Genomic DNA, 20,796 nt, shown 5'->3' with positions numbered 1-20,796 from the left:
TATTTTGACTTTCCAAATGTCCTGTTATTACGTCCTTAATAATGGATTCTCACAATTACCCAATGAAACATACTGAACTAACTGGTCAAGGGGAGAAAGTTTCCGACTTTCTGCCTCCTTCCCTTTTCAAAGAATGGTATTATATTCAGATTTTTACAAACCACTGGAAGCTTTCAAGCGTCCAGGGAATTTTGGAATGTTATAACCAATGGATCCACCATCGTTGCCGCCACTGGTTTTAGGACCCTATGGTAGAGGGCATCATGCTCTGGGAATTGTCGGCCTTCGATTCCAATAATTTGCTCAACACTTTTGCCCTATGGTATTTTTTGGCCTGGAAGTAGATTTATAGGGGAGCTCCCCAGAATTTGTTACTGAGATCCTTGCTTTTCCTGATTTATATACATGTCTTAGATCTTGTTATGGAGGGGATTATTTCAAAGGCACGAATAACACAAAACTTGAAGAATTATAAATTGTGAGAATGACAGTGCTGAGCTTCAAAACAACATTGATAGGCTGTCAGAGTGGATGGATAGATGGCAAATAGGTGGACGACTACGAGGTGATACACTTTTGGTACACAGATGTATAAAATAAGGATGTTACTTTAAAGGGTCTGCAGAAGCAGAGAGAACTGGATTTAAAAAATGAACTGCAGATGCTGGATATATGAAACAAAATCAGAAATTGCTGGAAAAACACAGCAGGTCAGCCAGCATCTGTGAAGCGAAAGCAGAGTTAACGTTTCAAGTCCAGTGACCCTTCTTCATTGGACTCAAATCGTTAACTCTGCTTTCACTCCACAGATGCTGGCTGACCTGCTGTGTTTTTCCAGCAATTTCTGATTTTGTTTTTGAGAACTCAATATACATGTACATTAGTCATTGAAGGTAGCAGATTAGGTACAGAGCTGTTAATAAAGCATACAGTATTATAGGCTTCATTAACAGGGGCACAGAATACAAAAGCAAGGTGATAATGATGAACTTGTACAAGTTGTTGGACCTCAGCTATTCTGGGCACCATTCTCTAGGAAGAACGTGAATACAATGAACAGACTGCAGAAGAGGCTTACAAGAATGATTCCAGATATGGGACACTTCAGTTCAGAATGAGCTTGGAGAACTTAGGACTATTTTCCCAGGAGAGAAGGCTAAGACGAGATTTGATAGAAGTTCTCAAAAATCAATGATAGAAGTTCTCAAAATCATGAGGTGTCTGATGAACTGTTCCCACTCAAATGGATTGAAAACTAGATGGGACGGTTGCTTTGCAAAAGAAGTAAATGTTAAGTGAGAAAACTCTCTCACACAGCACGTAATTAAGGACTGGAATGCATTGCCTGCAAGTGTAGAGGAGGCAGGTTTGATTGAGACTTTAAAACAGCATTGCTTATATTTAAATAATTAAGAAAGTGTGAGGTGATTCACTTTGGTAAGAGTAACAAAAAGATGGGGTACTGGGCTAATGGTCGGATACTTGGTAGTGTGGATGAGCAGAGGGATCTTGGTGTCAACGTACACAGATCTCTGAAAGTTGCCACCCAGGTAAATAGTGCGGTGAAGAAGGCATATGGCGTACTGGCTTTTATTGGTAGAGGAATTGAGTTCCGGAGTCCTGAGGTCATGTTGCAGTTGTATAAGACTATGGTGCGGCCGCATCTGGAGTATTGTGTGCAGTTTTGGTCGTCATACTATAGGAAGGATGTGGAGGCACTGGAACGGGTGCAGGGGAGGTTTACCAGGATGTTGCCTGGTATGGTAGGAAGATCGTATGAGGAAAGGCTGAGGCACTTGGGGCTGTTTTCATTGGAGAAAAGAAGGTTTAGGGGTGACTTGATAGAGGTGTACAAGATGATTAGGGGTTTAGATAGGGTTGACCATGAGAACCTTTTTCCACTTATGGAGTCAGCTATTACGAGGGGGCATAGCTTTAAATTAAGGGGTGGTAGGTATAGGACAGATGTTAGGGGTAGATTCTTTACTCAGCGAGTCGTGAGTTCATGGAATGCCCTGCCAGTAGCAGTGGTGGACTCTCCCTCTTTATGGGCATTGGATAGGCATATGGAGGATAGTGGGCTAGTGTAGGTTAGGTGGGCTTGGATCGGCGCAACATTGAGGGCCAAAGGGCCTGTACTGCGCTGTATTTTTTCTATGTTTCTATAATTACCTAATCTCGTGTAGGGTTACAAGGAAAAGACTAGAGACTGGCACAAAGTTAACATTCTCAGAGATCTGTTCTAGACAGAAAGGACCAAATGGCTTCTATCTACAATATAAACATTCTACAAAGTTGCTGGGATTGGATTTCCCGCACATTTATATTTAATTATCCTCCATTCACTACATTTTGTGCATGCTTCTCCCTTTATCAAGAGAGCATGTTGTAGTTTTGGCTGAGAGGTCTGTTTGTTTTAGACCACAGAGATCTTGACAATTAAACATAGACTGTTTCACAGAAAACAAAGTATTTGTTGGTTTATTTTAAGTTACCTCATTGCCGACGTTTCTATCTCTGTGGTTGACAATGATGCTAATATTAACTTTAATTCAAATTTTTAGCATTCACTAAAATGTTCCCTCTTTATTCTGTTTCTGGTCAATTATTTCCCTTCTTATAAAGTAGATGACATTTTGTGAGAACTGAACACTGACCTGAAATGTTATTGCTTCTCTACCCACAGACCTGGTGTTTCCAGCATTTACGAGTTTTATGTTATATTTCCAGCATCTGCAATATTTTGTTTTTGTTTGGAACATTTCTATCTGCGCTTTCGCTGGGGTCAACTAAAAGTACAGACTGGATTGAATCTGATCTTTATGGCTCAGCTTCTCATAAGATAAACTCACAGCAGTACAGGGTCCAAAAAGTATCTTTCAAGTATAAGGACACAAAGACTAAAAAGGAAATATATTATGCAAATTATACATTTGCATGAAGACTCCTAATCTCATTTGTCTACCCACAGGTAACATTTCAACATCCAAAGTGCATGAAGACATCACAACATCTGTTCTTTACCAACTAACACATTTCTCACTTGTACCTGTGTGTAAATGACTCAGCTATAAACAAGGTTCAGTTTGCAACAACTCCATCATAAACTCAGGTGTTCCTGTATCTGGTAAGAAATAAACCCATCACAATGGATTATATAATTCTATGTTGCCTCCACATGGCAGTGGAGGCACTGAAATGCTCCCAGCAAGCCATCAGTGAGAGAAATTTGTCTTCCTTCCACATATCTTCAATTTGCTGACCGGCAATAGATGTTTTCCATCTCTGCTTAAGACAGCAAATTAGCACATATGTAGTCATATTGATATCACAATCTTGCCTCAAGTTTTTATAGTCATATTATGTTTTACACACTATAGACATATAGTGGTGTTTTTCTCCCAAAAGACTTGCATTTGTATACTGCAATCTTTCTCAATCACTGGATGTCCTTATGGCACGTTACAGCCAACTTTAGAAGAGTAGTCACAGCTGAAAAGTGAGTACCAATCTGTGCACAACAAGCTTCCACAAACTGCGATATGGTAATGGGCAGGTAATTTGTTTTGGCGATGGTAATTAAGAAATCAATATTGGCTATGCAGCCCTTCTTCAAAATAGATTTTATTCTTAAAAAAAATATTTTACATTCACCTGGGAGGTAGGTGGCACTGGTACATTGGTACGACAGCAATGAAATAAAATACAACGTAGCTTCACTACTAAATACTAATATATAGCCACACTATTAAAAACTGATCAGTATTGCAAAGATATAGTTGACCATATGCATTATGGTACAGCATGGCCATTACATATTAATGTATAACTTGGTCATTATATCGATCAGGCTTGTCTTGCATGGGAATTCTGGATGGTTATTATTTTAAAAACGCAGAGAGGTGAACATGGCTTTGGGCTCTCCCTCATCATGCTCGACACACCTTCAGTGCAGGGATTGGGCCCTCACTCAGTACCAGAACTGACCAGCCCGCCTGAATGATTGGGCCAGAGAAACCCAGGCCTTAGGCCTGGGCTCCAGCCGCTCCGAATATGGCGGCAAAATTTCAAACAGGGCCGAACGAGGGAGGGAGCGGCCTCGGGCCAAACAACCGAATCCTGAGGGCCGGGAAATTGAGAGCGACAGGAGGAAGGCGGGAATCCGACTGCTAAGCCCGGAGCCGCCTCATGCTGCCCCGTTACCTTAGGCTTCTCGTCCGCCATTGTGTCTTCTCGCCCGCGTCTCCTCGGCACAAAGAGTCAGAAAGAGGGAGCAGGAGAATCGGGGAGGGGAGGCGAACGCGCGCCCCCGATGCATCTCGTCCGCGCGCACGCAAGGCGGCAGCGGGTGACGTGCGCGTCCTCGCGGAGCAGTCTCTTCCAACTGATTGGTGGATGGGCTGGGAAAGGGGCAGAGTCCAAGTACGCGTTCCCGTTAAGATGGACACGTGACCGCGAGGCACCCGTTCTGAATACGTCAGTGGGTGCGCGTGCCCGGACGGTTGGAAGGATGAGAGGGGAGGGGAGGCATTGGGTTGGAGGAAGAGTAAAGGGAAGAGAAGGATGCGGTGAGTGGGTAAGAGAGGGAAGAAGGAGGATGTGGTGGGGGTGTGATAAGGCAGAGGGTCGAAGAGGGGGTTTGGGCTGGATAAAGCAATTTCCCCCCACTATTTTACAGGGAATTACCATTCTATTCATTGATGTTAGTGTCTTGTCATTCTCAAACCTGAAGCACGTAGAACTCTCAAATTCCTTCAATCCTTACGATTTAGAGAATCGAGGTGATATTATAACCAATGCATTCCAAATAAGATTGCATCCAAAATAGCGCAATTGACTGCATTTGTGCTTGAACTTTCATTACTGAGCTAAAGCTTCTTGAGATGAGTACAATTCCCTCGGCTTGACAAATATTGCCCTCTTCTGTGTCTGTGTGATGCACCATTTCAAAAACTTGGTTGATCTGTTTTGAATATATAATTCTTTAATGATATTTAAAGTTGCAAATAAAACATCATGTTACTCGTTCTTCAGACATTCCTGGGATTTCTTCTTTAGTTAGAGTTCTGAATTCCTGTCGTCTTTCAAAACTGTCAAAGGTGTCTCTACAATGTAATAAAAACAAAATACTACAGATGCTGAAGATCTAAAGTAAAAGAAAATGCAGGAGACACACAGCAGATCTGGCAGCATCCATGGAGAGAGGAACTGACTTTATTTTCAAGTCTGATATAACTTAGAAAAGTTCTGAGGAACAGACATATCAGACTCAACATGAAATCTAATGAATGTCTCTGTCATCACTCCTTTTGATTTTGATCTCTGTTCCAAACTGAACTGACACTTGCATTCCATATCTGGATGGTCTTTAAATGCTATTACTGTTACCAATGTTAAAATCACTCATTTCTTTGTATTATTACTGAATGTTCCATTTGTGCCATGAAAACTGCTGGGAATGAATGCCTTCTTAGGAATATATTGACTATTGGAATGTATTTATTTTTGAAATTTTAAATCCAGTTAATATCAGCTGTCTATACATGTTCAAAACCTTAGTACAGTCCAATAATTTAAAGATTTAATTGATTTATTGTCATGTGTACTTAAGTACAGTGAAAAGCTTTGTTTGCGAGCAATACAGGTACATCATACTAAGCAAGAACATACAGATCATAGGGTGCTTGGACAGAGTCAAAAAGTATGTCGTTGGAAAAGCACAGCAGGTCAAGCAGCATCTGAAGAGCAGGAGAGCCGATGATCTTAACCATGTCGACTCTCCTGCTCTTCAGATGCTGCCTGACCTGCTGTGCATTCCAGCACCACACTTTTCGACTCTGACTCTCCAGCATCTGCAGTCTTCACTTTCTCCTGCTTGTACAGTGAGGTATACAGGTTACACTGCACAGGAGATGCATGAAGCAAGATCAACATTAACAAGATCAACATTATTTGAAGTTAGAGAGTTCATTCATCAGTCTAATAACAGCAGAGAAGAAACTGTTTGTGAACCTGTTGGTGTGTATGTTCAAACTTCTATATCTTCTGCCTGATGGAAGAGATTCTAGGCGAGCAATACCAGGATGGGAGGGGTCTTTGATAATGTTGGCAGCCTTTCTGTGGCAATGCGAAGTGTAACTGCAAGTATAGTTGTTGCAATTTTGCAACTAAGAAGTAGGAGCAGGAATAGGCTATTTAATCCTTGGGACTGCTCTGCCATTCTATAAGATTCTGGCTGATTTGCCCCAGGTTTCAACTCCTCTTTCATGTCATCTCCACATAGACCTTAACTGCTCAATATTTCAAAAACCCGTCTCTCTCTTTAAGAATTCAAGTGATCTAGTGTGAACAACTCTTGGAGTAGAGAATACCAGACATTCTTACCAAAGCAGATGACCTCATGCTTTCCTACTCTCATCTCCATCTGCCAAGTTCTTGACCACTCACTCAACCTATCTACATCCCTTGCAAATTCCTTATGACCTCATTACAACTCACCCTCCTATTTTTGTGCCGTCGGTAAATTTGGACATACTACATTTTGCCTCCTCATTAATATTGATAATAAACAATTAAAGCCCTAGAATTTTGACTCTGTGCCCATTCAAATACTCCTTAAATGTTTTGAGAGTTCCTGCCCTTACCATCCTTTTAGGCAGTGAGTTTCAGATACCCATTACCTTCTGGATGATTTTTCTTTCCTTCAGATCCTCTCTAAACCTCCTGCTGCTTATCATAAAATTGTGCCCTTGGTTACTGACCTCTTGACTGAGGGGAAACATTACTGACTAACTACATTTCTCATAACGTTGTACACCTCAATCAGCTCCCCTCAGCTTTCTCTGCTCCAAGGAAAACAACACAGCATATCTAATGTTTCTTTTCATAGTTGAATTGCTCCAGCCAAGGCAACATCCTAGTGAATCTCATTTGCACTGTCTCGTCACTGTTGTTAATCTATGAGACATTTATTACTTGACATCTGATACTAGATGCGCAGATTTGTTTTCAAAAAACAGCGAGATGACTGCAGCTCTCGTTTTTGGTTCCTGCTTTAAACATTGTTCCGAGCTAGACTGTTTCCCTCTTCCTGGCTACAATTTGAGATTAAGCCAGTCTCTTCACAACCTTGGTGTTAAATGTCTGTGTGAGATAAGCTTCTGTTCTCATATATTTGTGCCATCATCAAGACCACTTGTTAGCATTATTATTTTCATCTCATTTGTTGTCGAAACCCTCATGCTCATATTGTTTCCTTCTAGACTTGACCATTCATAAGCACTACTGGTCGTTCTTCGACATTGTTGCCTCTTTCAGCTCATCTAAACCTGAGTCTTAACTCACATCAAGTCACGCATCACCTAGTGCTTCCTGATCTATGTTGGCTACCACTCAAGCAATGTCTTGATTTCAAAATCCTCACCTTTATTTTTGAGTCCTTCCACCGCCTCCAGATAATGTCATCCTCAATTCTGGTCTCTTGTGCAACGGTGGCTGTGTTTTCAGTTGACTGGATCCTAATTTCTGGAATATCTTCCCCCGTCCCAACTACCTCTCTTAACTAACTTAAAGAAGGAAAGTGTCTCTGATACACGCTTTTGGTCTGGCTTAATATCTGTTAAGAGTGTTATACGTTGTTTTATCATATTCCTGTGAAAAGGTCGTTTCATTATGTTGAAGGTGCTAAGGTACATCCAACTCTGCTAGGTTTGTTCCGCCGGTGGAACAGGACAGACTTAGGGAAGGTGATGCTGGAATCTGGGCTATTGTCTGAAATTTATCACTTCAGTCAGTATGACTGTGCAGGGCTGTTTTTATTATGGGCCAGAGTGTGTTGCTGGAAAATCCACGTTTCGGGCCCAAGCCCTTCATCAGGAATACTTCTGCCCGAAACGCTGACTCTCCTGCTCCTCGGATGCTGCCTGACCTGCTGCGCTTTGCCAGCGCCACACTCGCCAGCACTTGCAGTCCTCCCTTTCTCCTGTTTTTATTGTGGTGGAGTCTGCAGGACACTGGCACAACTTTCACAGCCTCTGATGTTAGGCAAGGGCGGGAAATTGGTGGAATTTCCTTCAACCGTCGCCGCTTGCCATTCGTGAGGTCAAGCCCAGGGTTTGCTCAGCTCGGGACTCCAGTGGCTAATCAGGCAGCTGTGAGGCCGCCCTAGGCACGGGGTCCTTGATGAGCGGGCGGCGCGGCCAGGGGGAGCGCGATGGAGGATTCCGATTTGGATTATGAACCGATTCCGATGGTGAGGGTGACAGACAAAGAGCGATATAAATAGATAGAGAGAGATGGGGAGGACGAAAGACTTTTCCGATCGTCCGTTAGACAGTGTGAGGATAACTGCCCCGAGAGCAGTTGTTGTACTGGTGAATGGGGGTTGTTCCCGTGCGAACCGGGACCGCAGCCTGGCAGGAGGGAAACCTCCACTGACACAGAACCTAGAAACATCCCAAACCCTTTTGAGGTCCGTGGAGTATTTTATTTGCAAAGCTTCAGGGAAAATTGCGGAAGCAGGACTGGCCAAGCTCCTATGGAGAGGCAACGCGGACTGATTGTCCGATTAGCCTCATCCTGTGGTCATGATGTGGAGGTGCCGGTGTTGCACTGAGGTGTACAAAGTTAAAATCACACAACACTAGGATATAGTCCAACAGGTTTATTTGGAAGTACTAGCTTTCGGAGCGCTGCTCCTTCATCAGCTAACTTGTGGGGCAGGATCGTAAGATCCTTTTGCTATAAACTCAGTGTCTTATTGCTCCTGCCCCATTAACTAGCTGATAAAGGAGCAGCGGTCTGAAAGCTACTACTTCCAAATAAACCTGTTGGACTATAACCTGGTGTTGTGATTTTTAATTTTGTCCTTTGGTGTAGCTGTTCTATGATTAAAAATCACACAACACTAGGTTATATTTCCCTCCCCACCCGTATCAGCATTCCGGAAAGACCACTCCCTCCGCGACTCCCTCGTCAGATCCACACCCCCCACCAACCCAACCTCCACTCCCGGCACCTTCCCCTGCAACCGCAAGAAATGCAAAACTTGCACCCACACCTCCCCCCTCACTTCCCCCCAAGGGATCCTTCCATATCTGTCAGAAATTCACCTGCACCTCCACACACATCATTTACTGCATCCGCTGCACCCAATGTGGCCTCCTCTACATTGGGGAGACAGGCCGCCTACTTGCGGAATGTTTCAGAGAACACCTCTGGGACACCCGCACCAGCCAACCCAACCGCCCCGTGGCTGAACACTTTAACTCCCCCTCCCACTCCGCCAAGGACATGCAGGTCCTTGGCCTCCTCCATCGCCAGACCATGGCAACACGACGCTTGGATGAAGAGCGCCTCATCTTGAGCCTAGGAACCCTCCAACCACAAGGGATGAATGCAGATTTCTCCAGCTTTCTCATTTCCCCTCCCCCCCCCCTCCCCTTTTCTCAGTCCCAACCCTCAGACTCAGCCTTCTTGACCTGCAATCTTCTTCCCGACCTCTCCGCTCCCACCCCCTCTCCGGCCTATCACCCTCACCTTAACCTCCTTCCACCTATCATATTCCCAGCGCCCCTCCCCCAAGTCCCTACTCCCTACCTTTTATCTTAGCCTGCTTGGCACACCCTCCTCATTCCTGAAGGGCTTATGCCCGAAACGTCGATTCTCCTGTTCCTTTGATGCTGCCTGACCTCTTGCGCTTTTCCAGCAACACATTTTTAAACACCAGGTTATAATCCAACAGGTTTAATTGGAAGCACTAGCATCCATCACACCAGCATCACCAAATCATATCCTATGATTGTATTTCTTTTGCACTGCAGTACATGAACTACACCTCAAAAACATTTAATCGGCTGTAAACCAAATTGGGATGTTCAGAAGATGTGCAAGATGCTTTGGAAATGCAAGTCAGCCTTCCCTTTTGAAGTGTTGTTGCGAAGCGACGCCCAATTTGCGCACAGTGAGAACCTAAACACATGATCATGACGAGATGCACTGTTCTTAGCAATGCTTGTTGAACAAGTGTTGGATAGAATGTCGGGGTGAATTTACTGGCTTCCTTTCAATCACGTTCAAGGGTATTTTTGTATTCACCTGATGAGGGAAAACATCTCTTTTGAAAATCAATGCATTTAATTGGTCAGCAGTCCTTCAGAGGAAAAGTAAAAAATTTCTTCAACAACAGAGTTTCAAATAAATAATTTTCATACTTTTGTTGTTTCTAGAATATTCCAGGAGTGGACGTTGGAGAGTTTGTCGGGTTTGAATGGGGCCCTACGCAAATGTTGCTATATCCAACGTGGCATGATCATACAAGTACTGTAATATTTAAATTATTTGTTTTTTTTAACTATCTTAAGTAATTTTGAATAATGAGAAATTGCTTTCATCCGTATAGTTTTAACCTAACAAATTTTGGAATTGGATTTTAAAGCCTTGATGGAGATCCTTCTGCATACACTCCCACACAAGTGATAAACATAAATAAGGAGTAACAATTTCCAGTGGTCACAGAGCCTGTGACCAGAGGATACAGATTTAAAGTAATTGAGAAAAGAACCAGAAGCAACATGTGACAAAATATTTATTGTTGTGATTTGAAATTAACTGCCTTAAAAGAAGGATGGATATGGATTTAATCATAATTTTTTAGAAAGAACGAATTTGATGGAAGATGAGAGAAATGGAAGTAATTGGATAGCTATATCAGGGCAAAAAACATTCTCCTTGACTATAACAGTCCATGATTCTGTCCTGGCATAATTTACTCCAATGTATTTGCAAATATCATATCATATTTACATTTTCCATTTAATTGATATGAGAATGAATAGTTTTGAATAAAAAATTCCTTGATTGACTGAACCAAAAGGCAAAGTATGGAAATTACATAAAATGGATGAAAGACCCATGTCTGTGAGACCCTGTATAGGGAACAGACTAGAGAAATAGCTTAATGTAGGCATATAGGCCTATATGTTAAAGTACAGATTATGTTTTTGGGAGCATAGTAGATTCACAATTGGGTTGGGGGTACTCCAGTTTTATGAGACTTGACTACTTGGAAAGTTAATGATAAAAAGCCATCACAGGAGGTGAATGTCATTAGAGAATGGAATACCATAAGATGTAGATGCAGAATTAGGCCATTCAGACCATTGACTCTGCTCCACCGTTCGATCATGGCTCATTTGCTTCTCAATCCTATTCTCTTGCTTCTCCCCATAACCATTGATCCCCTTATCAAGCAAGAACTTATCTATCTCTGCCTTAAATAAAATCAATGACTTAGCCTCCACAGCCATAAGTGCTTTTGAGTTCCAGAATCACCACCCTCTGGTTCAAGAAATTCTTCTTCATCTCAGTTCTCAAGGGTCATCCCCAGGTCCTAGTCTGTCCTACTCGTGGAAACACCTTCTCCACATCCACTCTATTCAGGCCTCTCATTATCCTGTAAGTTTCAATCAGATCTGCCCCTCAGCCTTCTAAACTCCATTTGAGTACAAACCCAGAATCCTTAACTACTCCTCATACAACAAGCCCTTGATCACTCTTATAAACGTTCTTTGAACCCCCTCCAATGCCAGCATTTTATTTTTTAGATACAGAGGTCATGTATTACTTTGCTGGAAGGAATTGCTGAGACAAATACCATTGCAAAATTGTTTAAATAATTAAAGATAAAGATACTACTGTGGGGATAGAGTCAATTAGTGGGATTAATTTGGATAAAAAGAGTGCAATTGGGTATGTAGCAAAGTGGTGAATAATAGATTCAGAAAGTAATAGAGATGTCCAGCATGAAAACAGACCCTTCGATCCAACTCATCCATGCCGACCAGATATCTTACATTAATCTAGTCCCACTTGCTAGCACTTTGCCAATATCCCTCTAAACCCTTCCTATTCATGTACCCATGCAGATGTCTTTTAAATGTCGTAATTATATCAGCCTCCACCATTTCTTCTGGCAGCTTATTCTATACACGCACCACCGTTTGCGTGAAAATGTTGCACCTTTGGTCCCTTTTAAATCTTTTCCCTCTCACTCTAAATCTATGCCATCTTGTTCTGGAATCCCCTTTTTTGTTGGATTCCTCTGGTTAAGTGATATGATGTTAAAGATGGACTGTGAATGTTTTGGAAACTACAGAGGAACTTCGCTTATCTGAATGAGATGGGCGGGCACTATTTCGTTCAGATAATTGATTATTCGGTTAATCGATTCAATGCCTTTCCTCTAGGGCTCAGAGTTTTCTATTAAGTATGCTACTTGTTCAGGAGATAAGACAGCATCACAACACGCGTGAGGCCCTGCCTGCCTCAAGCCCTGTCCAACACCGCCCCCCTGCCTGCCCCCAAACCCCATCTAACACCGCCCCCCACCCGTCCCCAAACCCCATCCAACACTGCCCCCCCACCCCCAAACCTGTCCAGCACTGCCCCCTGCCTGACCCCTAACACTACCTACCCCCACCCCCACCCCCAGCACCCCCCCATCCGCCCACACCTCCAACCCCAGCGCGCTCCCACCCCCTCTCTGGGACAACCGACTGGACACCAACAACAAGACTGCTGCTGTGTGGGGGGTGTGGGAGAGAGAGAGAGAGATGGGGTGGGAAGTCAGTAATTTAGAGATGGTGTCTGCGCCCCCATCAGTCCAGGACTGTTTTTGGCAGCAGTTTTAATCACTGTAAACAAAAGACGCAATCAGTGTTGGAAACATGTCTTTGATGTAATGTTTCTGTTGGGACCTCGATCTCCTTCGGATAATCTGATTTTCGGATAATTGGTATTCGGATAATCGAGGTTCCCCTGTAATTGCTTCCTGGTTTATCAACTAAAAAAGTAGATTTGGAACTGAATTTCAGATCTTTCACATTCATTTTTAGTGCTGTGACAGATTGTGGTTTCAACCACTCGCCCTTTATGAGAGCTATGTCTCATTGTTCTGAGTAATGAAATGTCATTGAAAAGCACTATTGTCTGGTATGCTTTATATAGACTTGTACAGTTCCATTTCTCAGTTTTCCTTTCTGTTCCAATCCCAGAGCATGCACCAGATGGATCTCGAAGAATGCAGTTCATTCAAGTTGTCTACAACGATAAAGATGTATACTCGCCAATTCTGCCAAAACTTTTTAACGAGTCACATGGCATCTTCATGACTCTTCAGAAATCCGAACACAATTGCACAACCCAGAAAGCGGAGTGAGTAGAAGCTGATTTCAAGATTTTCTTTTACTCTGAAATATAATCCATGACTTATTATAGTTCACTTGTTGAAACGAACTGATATGAATGAACTGGGGCTGGTTCTTTTTTGCAATATTTGTAAGTGACTATAAGAAAGACAGGCTTGTATTTATAGTGCACTTTATCAAGCTTCTTGGATGCTTGAGACACTAGTAAAATACTTAATATAAAATAGATCATTATGAAGTGTGGCAACTGTGCTGCGAGAAATTGTGGAAGTCAGCCAATGGAAAATGGTAACAAAATGCCTGAAATAAGTTAAACACTAAGAAGGAAAATTAAAATGTGAGACAAACCCTATTAAGATTCTTTAAAAGGATGGTGACTATTGACGAGACTCCTCCCAAAATATATGTATACACATATATATATATATATATATATATATACATATACCACACACACCATAATGAATAAAGTAATTGGAAAGTTATAAATGTAACAATATTAAGTATACTAGAAATATGAAATAAAATTGAATATTCTGGACATTTTGACATTCCATTTATATTTGAGAAAATTACAAATGGTCACAGCATAATGGAAGAATGAGAGAGAGAAAGTAGTATCTCATCAATATAAAGAAAGTTGTGGGGAAGTTAGCTTTATTAGTCAATGACTGAGAACTGAGTCAAAGTTTGTGCTGAGAGGGTCAGTGTGAATTTGACAGTGGTAGGACATGTCTAGTTGATATATTAAATTTCTTTAGGTAATCAGTAAGAAGTACTTGTGGATGTTGCCTATGTGGACTTCGGCTTGATAAATTTCCATGAAATTCTTAATAAAATTGTATGCACCCAGAATTATGAAGGTAACCTTGTAAGTTGGGAGTTAGGAGACAGAGTTGAGATATAAGGTCTTCTTATTGACAGGATGTGACTTGATGTTCTGTAAGGATCTACATCTGCATTTTTGCTTCACATATATTGATAAAAGAGTAGAGAGTTGGATATGGAAGTTTTGCAAGTGACTCAGTTTGGTGATTCCGGAAGTAGTACAGATGAATGAAGGGTAATACAAAAGGATATACATTATGTGAGCAGCACTATGAGGTGATGTGAAATCATCCACCATGAATTGGCATATTTAAAAACTTGTGAAAATTATAAAATGTGGTTGAACAGAGAAATCCACAAAAAAAGTCCTAATACTTGAGTCCTGTTCTGCATGTTGATTCTTTTGTAACTGTGCCTTACATTAGTTTTATTTTAGTTCATTATCATAATGTCACTGTTTATTCTGGATTTGAGTATTAGATTTACTTTTTTCTCGATCATGTTTGCACATATACGCTCTTTCTAAAGCTTGAAATGCATCAGCCAATGTTGACATCCCATTGAGTGTTAATGGTGGGGTGGAGTCAAGTTTTATTTCAATGTAGTAACAGATGATTTTTGTTGTAGGTTAGTTTCTATTAGTAGGAACTATCGTTCGGTGATAAGAGCTTACCTGGAGGAACTGCATAGAAGCGCAGGGTCAGGTAAGCTACAAATTACGATGTGAAGACTTTACTCTATAACTTTAGAGATTCAGAGAGGAATGTAAGTTCCATTTCCATTTTTACAAAGATTAACAAGGATTACCCACCATTAACATTTTTGGGTCTGTAACCTGTTGACGTGACCCCCATCTGGCTGGCATGTCTGTCACGTGACTTAATTGTTTAAGGATTCCTGTGAAGCCTTCCTGGTCCTCTTTTCCACAATTTACTTCAAAGATGCTCCATGGTCTAGATGGAGCACCAACTTCTGGTCCTATTTCTGTGACTTCGCTTGCACATGGGCATTTGGTGGAATAATCATGACTTTTGTTTCCTCACAACAGACGACATGGGTCAGAGACTCTTATTTCTTGGCAGTCTGTTAGCTTTGTGGTCTCCTCGATGCCAGGAGACCTGTGTGTTGACTACACCCTGTCGAAACTGCACACTTCCCCATTTTCTTGATGGTAATGTGCATTGGGCTTGATGAATTCTAGATCAGTTGTATTAAATGCCACCACATGTGTGCCAGTGTGTCATGGTGTTTTCAACAGGACCATATTATTGTGTGACTAGCTTCGGGATAGAACGGTGGAAAATTTCCACAGCTGTTGTATCCACTGCCTGCACCATGCCATGTTTGACATGTGGAGGAAACTTGTTGATTATCTCTGATCCAATCACTGCTACTATTGGAAAAGCTGGCATTTGACAAGGCATTTCAGTATGGCATTTGACAAGGCATTTAGGACAGAGATGAGGAGAAACTTCTTCACCCAGAGAGTGGTGGCTGTGTGGAATGCTCTGCCCCAGAGGGCAGTGGAGACCCAGTCTCTGGATTCATTTAAGAAAGAGTTGGATAGAGCTCTCAAAGATAGTGGAATCAAGGGTTATGGAGATGAGGCAGGAACAGGATACTGATTGAGGATGATCAGCCATGATCATGTTGAATGGTGGTGCAGGCTCGAAGGGCTGAATGGCCTACTCCTGCACCTATTGTTTATTGTCTATTATCACTCTTGTAAGTGACCAGTTGGGATTATCAGGCCATAGTTAGACATGGATATACCACCATTATCAATTCTTGGATCAGTCACATTTAAACCCCTCGACATCAAATGCAAGCATATGATGACGTTCCAAACAAAGTTGATTTTGGTGTGTCTACTTAGGGGTCAGTTAGCTCAGTGGCTGAACAGCTGGCTTGCCAATGTGGTGATGCCAACAGTACAGGCCAATTCGCATGCCAGCTGAAGTCAGCATGGATGTCCCATCTTCTCAGCCTTGCCTTTCACCTGAATCGTTGTGACCTTTAAGTTAAACCACCACCAGTTGTCTCTTTCTAATAAGAGAGCAGCTCTGTGGTTCTTTGGAATTATGGTGATTTTAGCTTTATTTCGTGAAAGTTGAAGTTTGGAGAAATCCAATGAGCTTATTGAAATTTACTCCTCCAATACCAATGATAAATATCCATCTTCTCCAATGTGCTTTGTCTATGGCAATTATTTCCATGCATGCTCCACTCTGGGTATAGAGAATCTTGCGAGTAGTTTTTAATTTATGTTCTTTGGTCCTTTCTTAATTTAATTGCTATTCAAGATTTAATCAATACCATGAAACATTTTGTATCCCTCCCTAACGTTTATTTTTCTGGACTGGTGTTTGAGCTTCTCAGATCTGATGTGATTCATTCTAAAGAATTATAGAATACAATAAAAGAGAAAATCATTCTTCCTGCTTTAAGTGTCTATTCTGCTTTTCTTCCTTAGTGAATGTGTTGGTTTCTGTCTCAACTATTCCCTGTGATCAAGTATTCAATACTCTGGAAACCCTCTGTGTAAATACATTTCTTTTAATCCTTCTCCTTGCTCAATAAAAATTTTACATTGATGATTGCCAAATATACTTATAAAATTACAAAAATTGCCTTGCATATGTTGAGCACTTCCCAGACGTTAGCAGCTATTTCTCTCAAATGTTAGCTAGGAGACCAGGAAATTAAACACTGATCAGTTACGGTCAGGTTTTGTTTGTGAACTCCATAGTGTTTGATGACAAAGACCTTTGCTTGTCAATAAAATTGAGAAGTTGCAATCACCACAACTTTTATTAGTGACATATAAGAGCAGTAATTCCATCAGCAATGCCTCCACTGCTTCTCCCAAATTCAAGGAGGGCAGTCAAATAAAAACTTGCCTTTCATGAAGCCAGCTCCATAAGCATTCAGGCCAAATTCCTGCAAAGCTACCTGCCTGCATGGTGGCACAGTGGTTAGCACTGCTGCCTCACAGCGCCAGAGATCCGGGTTCCATTCCTGCCTCAGGCGACTGACTGTCTGGAGTTTGCACATTCTCCCCGTGTCTGCGTGGGTTTCCTCCGGGTGCTCTGGTTTCCTCCCACAGTCCAAAAATGTGCGGGTCAGGTGAATTGGCCATGCTAAATTGCCCGTAGTGTTAGGTGCAGGGGTAAATGTAGGGGAATGGGTCTGGGTGAGTTACTCTTCAGCGGGTTGGTGTGGACTTGTTGGGCCGAAGGGCCTGTTCCACACTGTAAAGTAATCTAATCTAATCTAACTTCAATGGACTGGATTCGGTGTCCAAATGGTGGAAAGTCACTTTCCCTACTAGGTCCTGTTTTCTCAATTTTCAAATGGCCAGTGTTTGGGGGAGGACATAGAAAATGTTTCAAAGACTTTCTGAAGTCCTTGAAATGCAGCAGCATTTACAGTAACGGCAGTCATATTCTGAAAGGGGAGAGTGACCAACAGGTACACATTGGAATCAATGACATAGGTAAGGAAAAGGAAGAGATTCTACAGACAAAATATAGGAAACTAGGCAGAAGGTTAAATAGTATGTCCTCCGGGATAGTAGTATGTGGACTACTGCTGGTGTCATGTGCTAATGAGAGTAGGAAGAGGAGGATACAGCAGATGGCTGTGTGGCTAAGGAGCTGGTGCAGGGGACAAGGAGTCACATTTTTGGACCATTGGGGTCTCTTCAGCAGTTAAATGACCTATATAACAAGGATGGGTTCCACCTGAATTGGAAGGGGGCCAGTATCCCTCTGGGGAGATTTTGTAGTGCTACTCGGTGGCTTTAAACTAATAAGGGTTGGTGGCAGGGACCGAGAAAAGAGAAAAGGCTGAGGCTGGTTTAGTAGGTAAGGGGAGCAAGTTAAATAGAGTCTAGATTAGAGTGGTGGTAGAAAAGCACAGCAGGTCAGGCAGCATCCGAGGAGTAGGAAAATCGATGTTTTGGGCAAAAGCCCTTCAAAGTTAAATAGTCAAGATAGGCAAGAGCTTGGCAGAAAATGAAGTAGACTGATCAATTAAGCTGCCTTTACTTCAACACAAAGGGCTTGACAGGTAAGGCAGATGAATTTAGCACATGATTGGGAACATGGGACTGGAATATCATAGCTATTACAGACATGTGGTCAGGGATGGACTGGACTGGCAGCTTAATGTTCCGGGGTAAAGATGCCATAAAGAGGGAGGCAAAAGAGGAGGGCGAGTGGCATTTTTGCTTGAGGATAACATTACAGCTGTACCTGGGGAGGACATTCCAGGGAGATTACCCAGTGAAGTTATATTGGTGGAACTGAGAAATAAGAAAGGGATGATCACCATGTTGGGTTTGTATTGTAGTCCCCCAATAATTGGTGGGAATTTGAGAAGCAAATATGCAAGCAGATCCCAGACATCTGTGAAAATAATAGGATTGTAATTGTAGGGGATTTTAACTTTCCAAACATAGACTGGCCCTGTCATAGTGTAAGGGCTTGAAGGGGGTGGAATTTGTGAAGTGTTTACCAGAAAACTTTCTTATTCAATATGTGGACACACCTGCTAGAGAGAGAGCAATACTTGACCTCCTGTTGGGAAATAAGGCAGGACAAGTTACAGAGGTGTCAGTGGGGGAGCGCTTTGGGGGAAGTGATCATAACTCTGTTAGTTTTAAAATAGTTATGGAAAAGGATAGAACTGATCAAAAAGTCAGAATTCTAAATTGGAGGAAGGCCAATTTTGATGGCATTAGACGGGAATTTTCAAAAGTTAATTGGGGAGGCTATTCAAAATGGATGTTTGGCAAGTGGGAGGCCTATAAAAATGAGATAAGAAGAGTCAAGAGACAGTATGTTCTTGTCGAGGACCAGGTGGGTAGATATAAGGAGTGCTAGATGACTAGAGAAACTGAAGTTCTGATCAAGAAAAAGAGGGAGGCATATATCAGGTATATGCAGCTGGGATTGAGTGAATTCTTAGAGCAGTATAAGGGCAGTAGGTGTATACTCTCAGCAAATCAGGACAGCAAAAAGGGGACATGAGATAATTTTGACAAATAGAATTAAGGAGAATTCAAAGAGATGCTATAAGTACGTTAAGGGTGAAAGAGTAACGAGAGAGAGAATGTGGCCCCGTAAAGTTCAACATGGCCTTCTGTGTGTGGAACCATGGAGATGGTTGAAATACTAAACAAATATTTCGGGTCAGTATATACTATGGAGGAAGACGTGGATGCTTGGGGAAATAAATAGTGATATCTTGAAAGAGTTCATATCACAGAAGAGGAGGTGTTGGAGGTCTTACAACTTTTAAAGGTAGCTGAATCCCTGGGACCTGATCACATGTTCCCCAAAACTTTGTGGGAAGCTAGGGAAGAGGTTGCTAGGCACCATGCTGAGGTATTTGTATCATGAGTAGTCACTGGTGAGGTGCGGGGAAACTGGAGGTTGGCTAATATGGTATCATTATTTAAGAGAGGCTGTGAGTAAAAGCCAGGGAACAATAGACCGGTGAGCCTTATGTCAGTGGTCAGTCGTATTTCACAGACTTGACTGAGATTTTTTGAAAAGCTGACAAAGCAGAAAGCAGAGCAATAGACATTGTTGATATGGACTTCAGCAAAGCGTTTGACAAGGTTCTGCATGGTTGACTGTTTAGTAAGATTAGATCACGGGGGATCAAAGATGGCGGCAACCCAGCAAGTCTGAGTCTATAGTGCTCCTCCCAAGGCTTGGGCAAAGTGGGCCACCCACCCCCACCACACTCACCAAATCATTTATAATAGCTGTTTAATTTGATTAGTTGTTTAGTATTAAATTTAAACAATCTAATCTTTCGTAAAAATGACTAAAGGGAAGGGAGCCCGCAGCTCTCAGCAGGCAGGAACCCCTCCCCCACCCTCTCCAGCTGCAGCAGAGGCGTCCACAGCTGCCTCGGGGGACTTACCTACAGTGGCAAGCCTTGTGGAAATCATCTCCAAACTGGATGTGAAGATCGACGCTTTCATTGAAGAATCCCGAAGTCGATGGGACTCACTCTCGGCCGCGCTGCAGAAGCACGACCGAGACATTAAAGAAATCGAGCGCCGAGTCGGAGGGGCGGAGCTAAAGGCCGCGACCTCCGAAACCACAGCGCAATCGGCTGTGGATCAGGTCAGGACTCTCGAACAGCGAGTCCGGACCTTAGGGAATCATATTGATGACCTCGATAATCGAGGTCGCCGAAAAAATATTCGTTTGCTGGGCCTTCCCGAACGGGAAGAGGCAGGCCAGCTTACAGCGTTTCTCGAGCAGTGGTTGCTACAGCTTTTAAATCTGGAGGCTGGATCAGGCCAGGTAAGGGTGGAATGGGCCTACCGGGTTGCAATACGCGGGCCCAGCTCGAACCAGCGCCCCTGCCCGGTCCTGTTCCGGCTGCAGAGCTATAGGGAGAGGCAGATACTCCTAGAAGCCTCTAGAAATCTTGGAAAAGATTCCCAAGCCATGATCTATAAAGGATCCAAGATCATGTTATTCCAGGACTTTTCCCCAGCTCTGGTCCGAAAGAGGAAGGCATTCGATGAGGCGAAGAAGTGTTTAAGGGACTTAAATATTCAGTACTCCTTACGCTACCCAGCGACGCGACGCGTTAACCATGAAGGATCCGTGTATAACTTCGGATCACCAGAAAAGGCTAAGGAATTTTTGGACTCTCTTAGATAAATTGTAAGAGACAATGGATGTTGGTTTGCCTTTCCCCCACTCCGGTTTATATCCCCCCCTTTTTCTTTTTT

General features: G+C 42.5%; 2 protein-coding genes across 2 annotated transcripts in view; one reads left to right on the top strand and one right to left on the bottom strand.

The window, feature by feature from the left end:
- LOC122562064 (small ubiquitin-related modifier 3) overlaps window positions 1-4,341 on the bottom strand; it is a 43,362-nt gene extending 39,021 nt beyond the window's left edge. Inside the window, exon 1 of the mRNA XM_043714538.2 lies at window positions 4,204-4,341. Within this exon, the coding sequence (XP_043570473.1) occupies window positions 4,204-4,224 (21 nt within the window). The 5' untranslated portion in view covers window positions 4,225-4,341. The remainder of the gene's footprint in view (window positions 1-4,203) is intronic.
- A 3,808-nt stretch (window positions 4,342-8,149) lies between these two features.
- Window positions 8,150-20,796, top strand: part of nup85 (nucleoporin 85) — a 51,181-nt gene continuing 38,534 nt past the window's right edge. Inside the window, exons 1-4 of the mRNA XM_043714537.2 lie at window positions 8,150-8,251; window positions 10,227-10,317; window positions 13,053-13,212; window positions 14,661-14,737. Coding sequence (XP_043570472.1) covers window positions 8,213-8,251; window positions 10,227-10,317; window positions 13,053-13,212; window positions 14,661-14,737 — 367 coding nt within the window. The 5' untranslated portion in view covers window positions 8,150-8,212. The remainder of the gene's footprint in view (window positions 8,252-10,226; window positions 10,318-13,052; window positions 13,213-14,660; window positions 14,738-20,796) is intronic.

The sequence above is a fragment of the Chiloscyllium plagiosum genome, unplaced genomic scaffold (genome assembly GCF_037043375.1).
Source record: "Chiloscyllium plagiosum isolate Xiang-an unplaced genomic scaffold, Cpla_swu_hap1 HiC_scaffold_25, whole genome shotgun sequence".
In the NCBI taxonomy this organism is placed as follows: domain Eukaryota; kingdom Metazoa; phylum Chordata; class Chondrichthyes; order Orectolobiformes; family Hemiscylliidae; genus Chiloscyllium; species Chiloscyllium plagiosum.
Note: the sequence above shows the minus strand (reverse complement) of the source record. Positions and strands in the feature narration are given on the sequence as shown.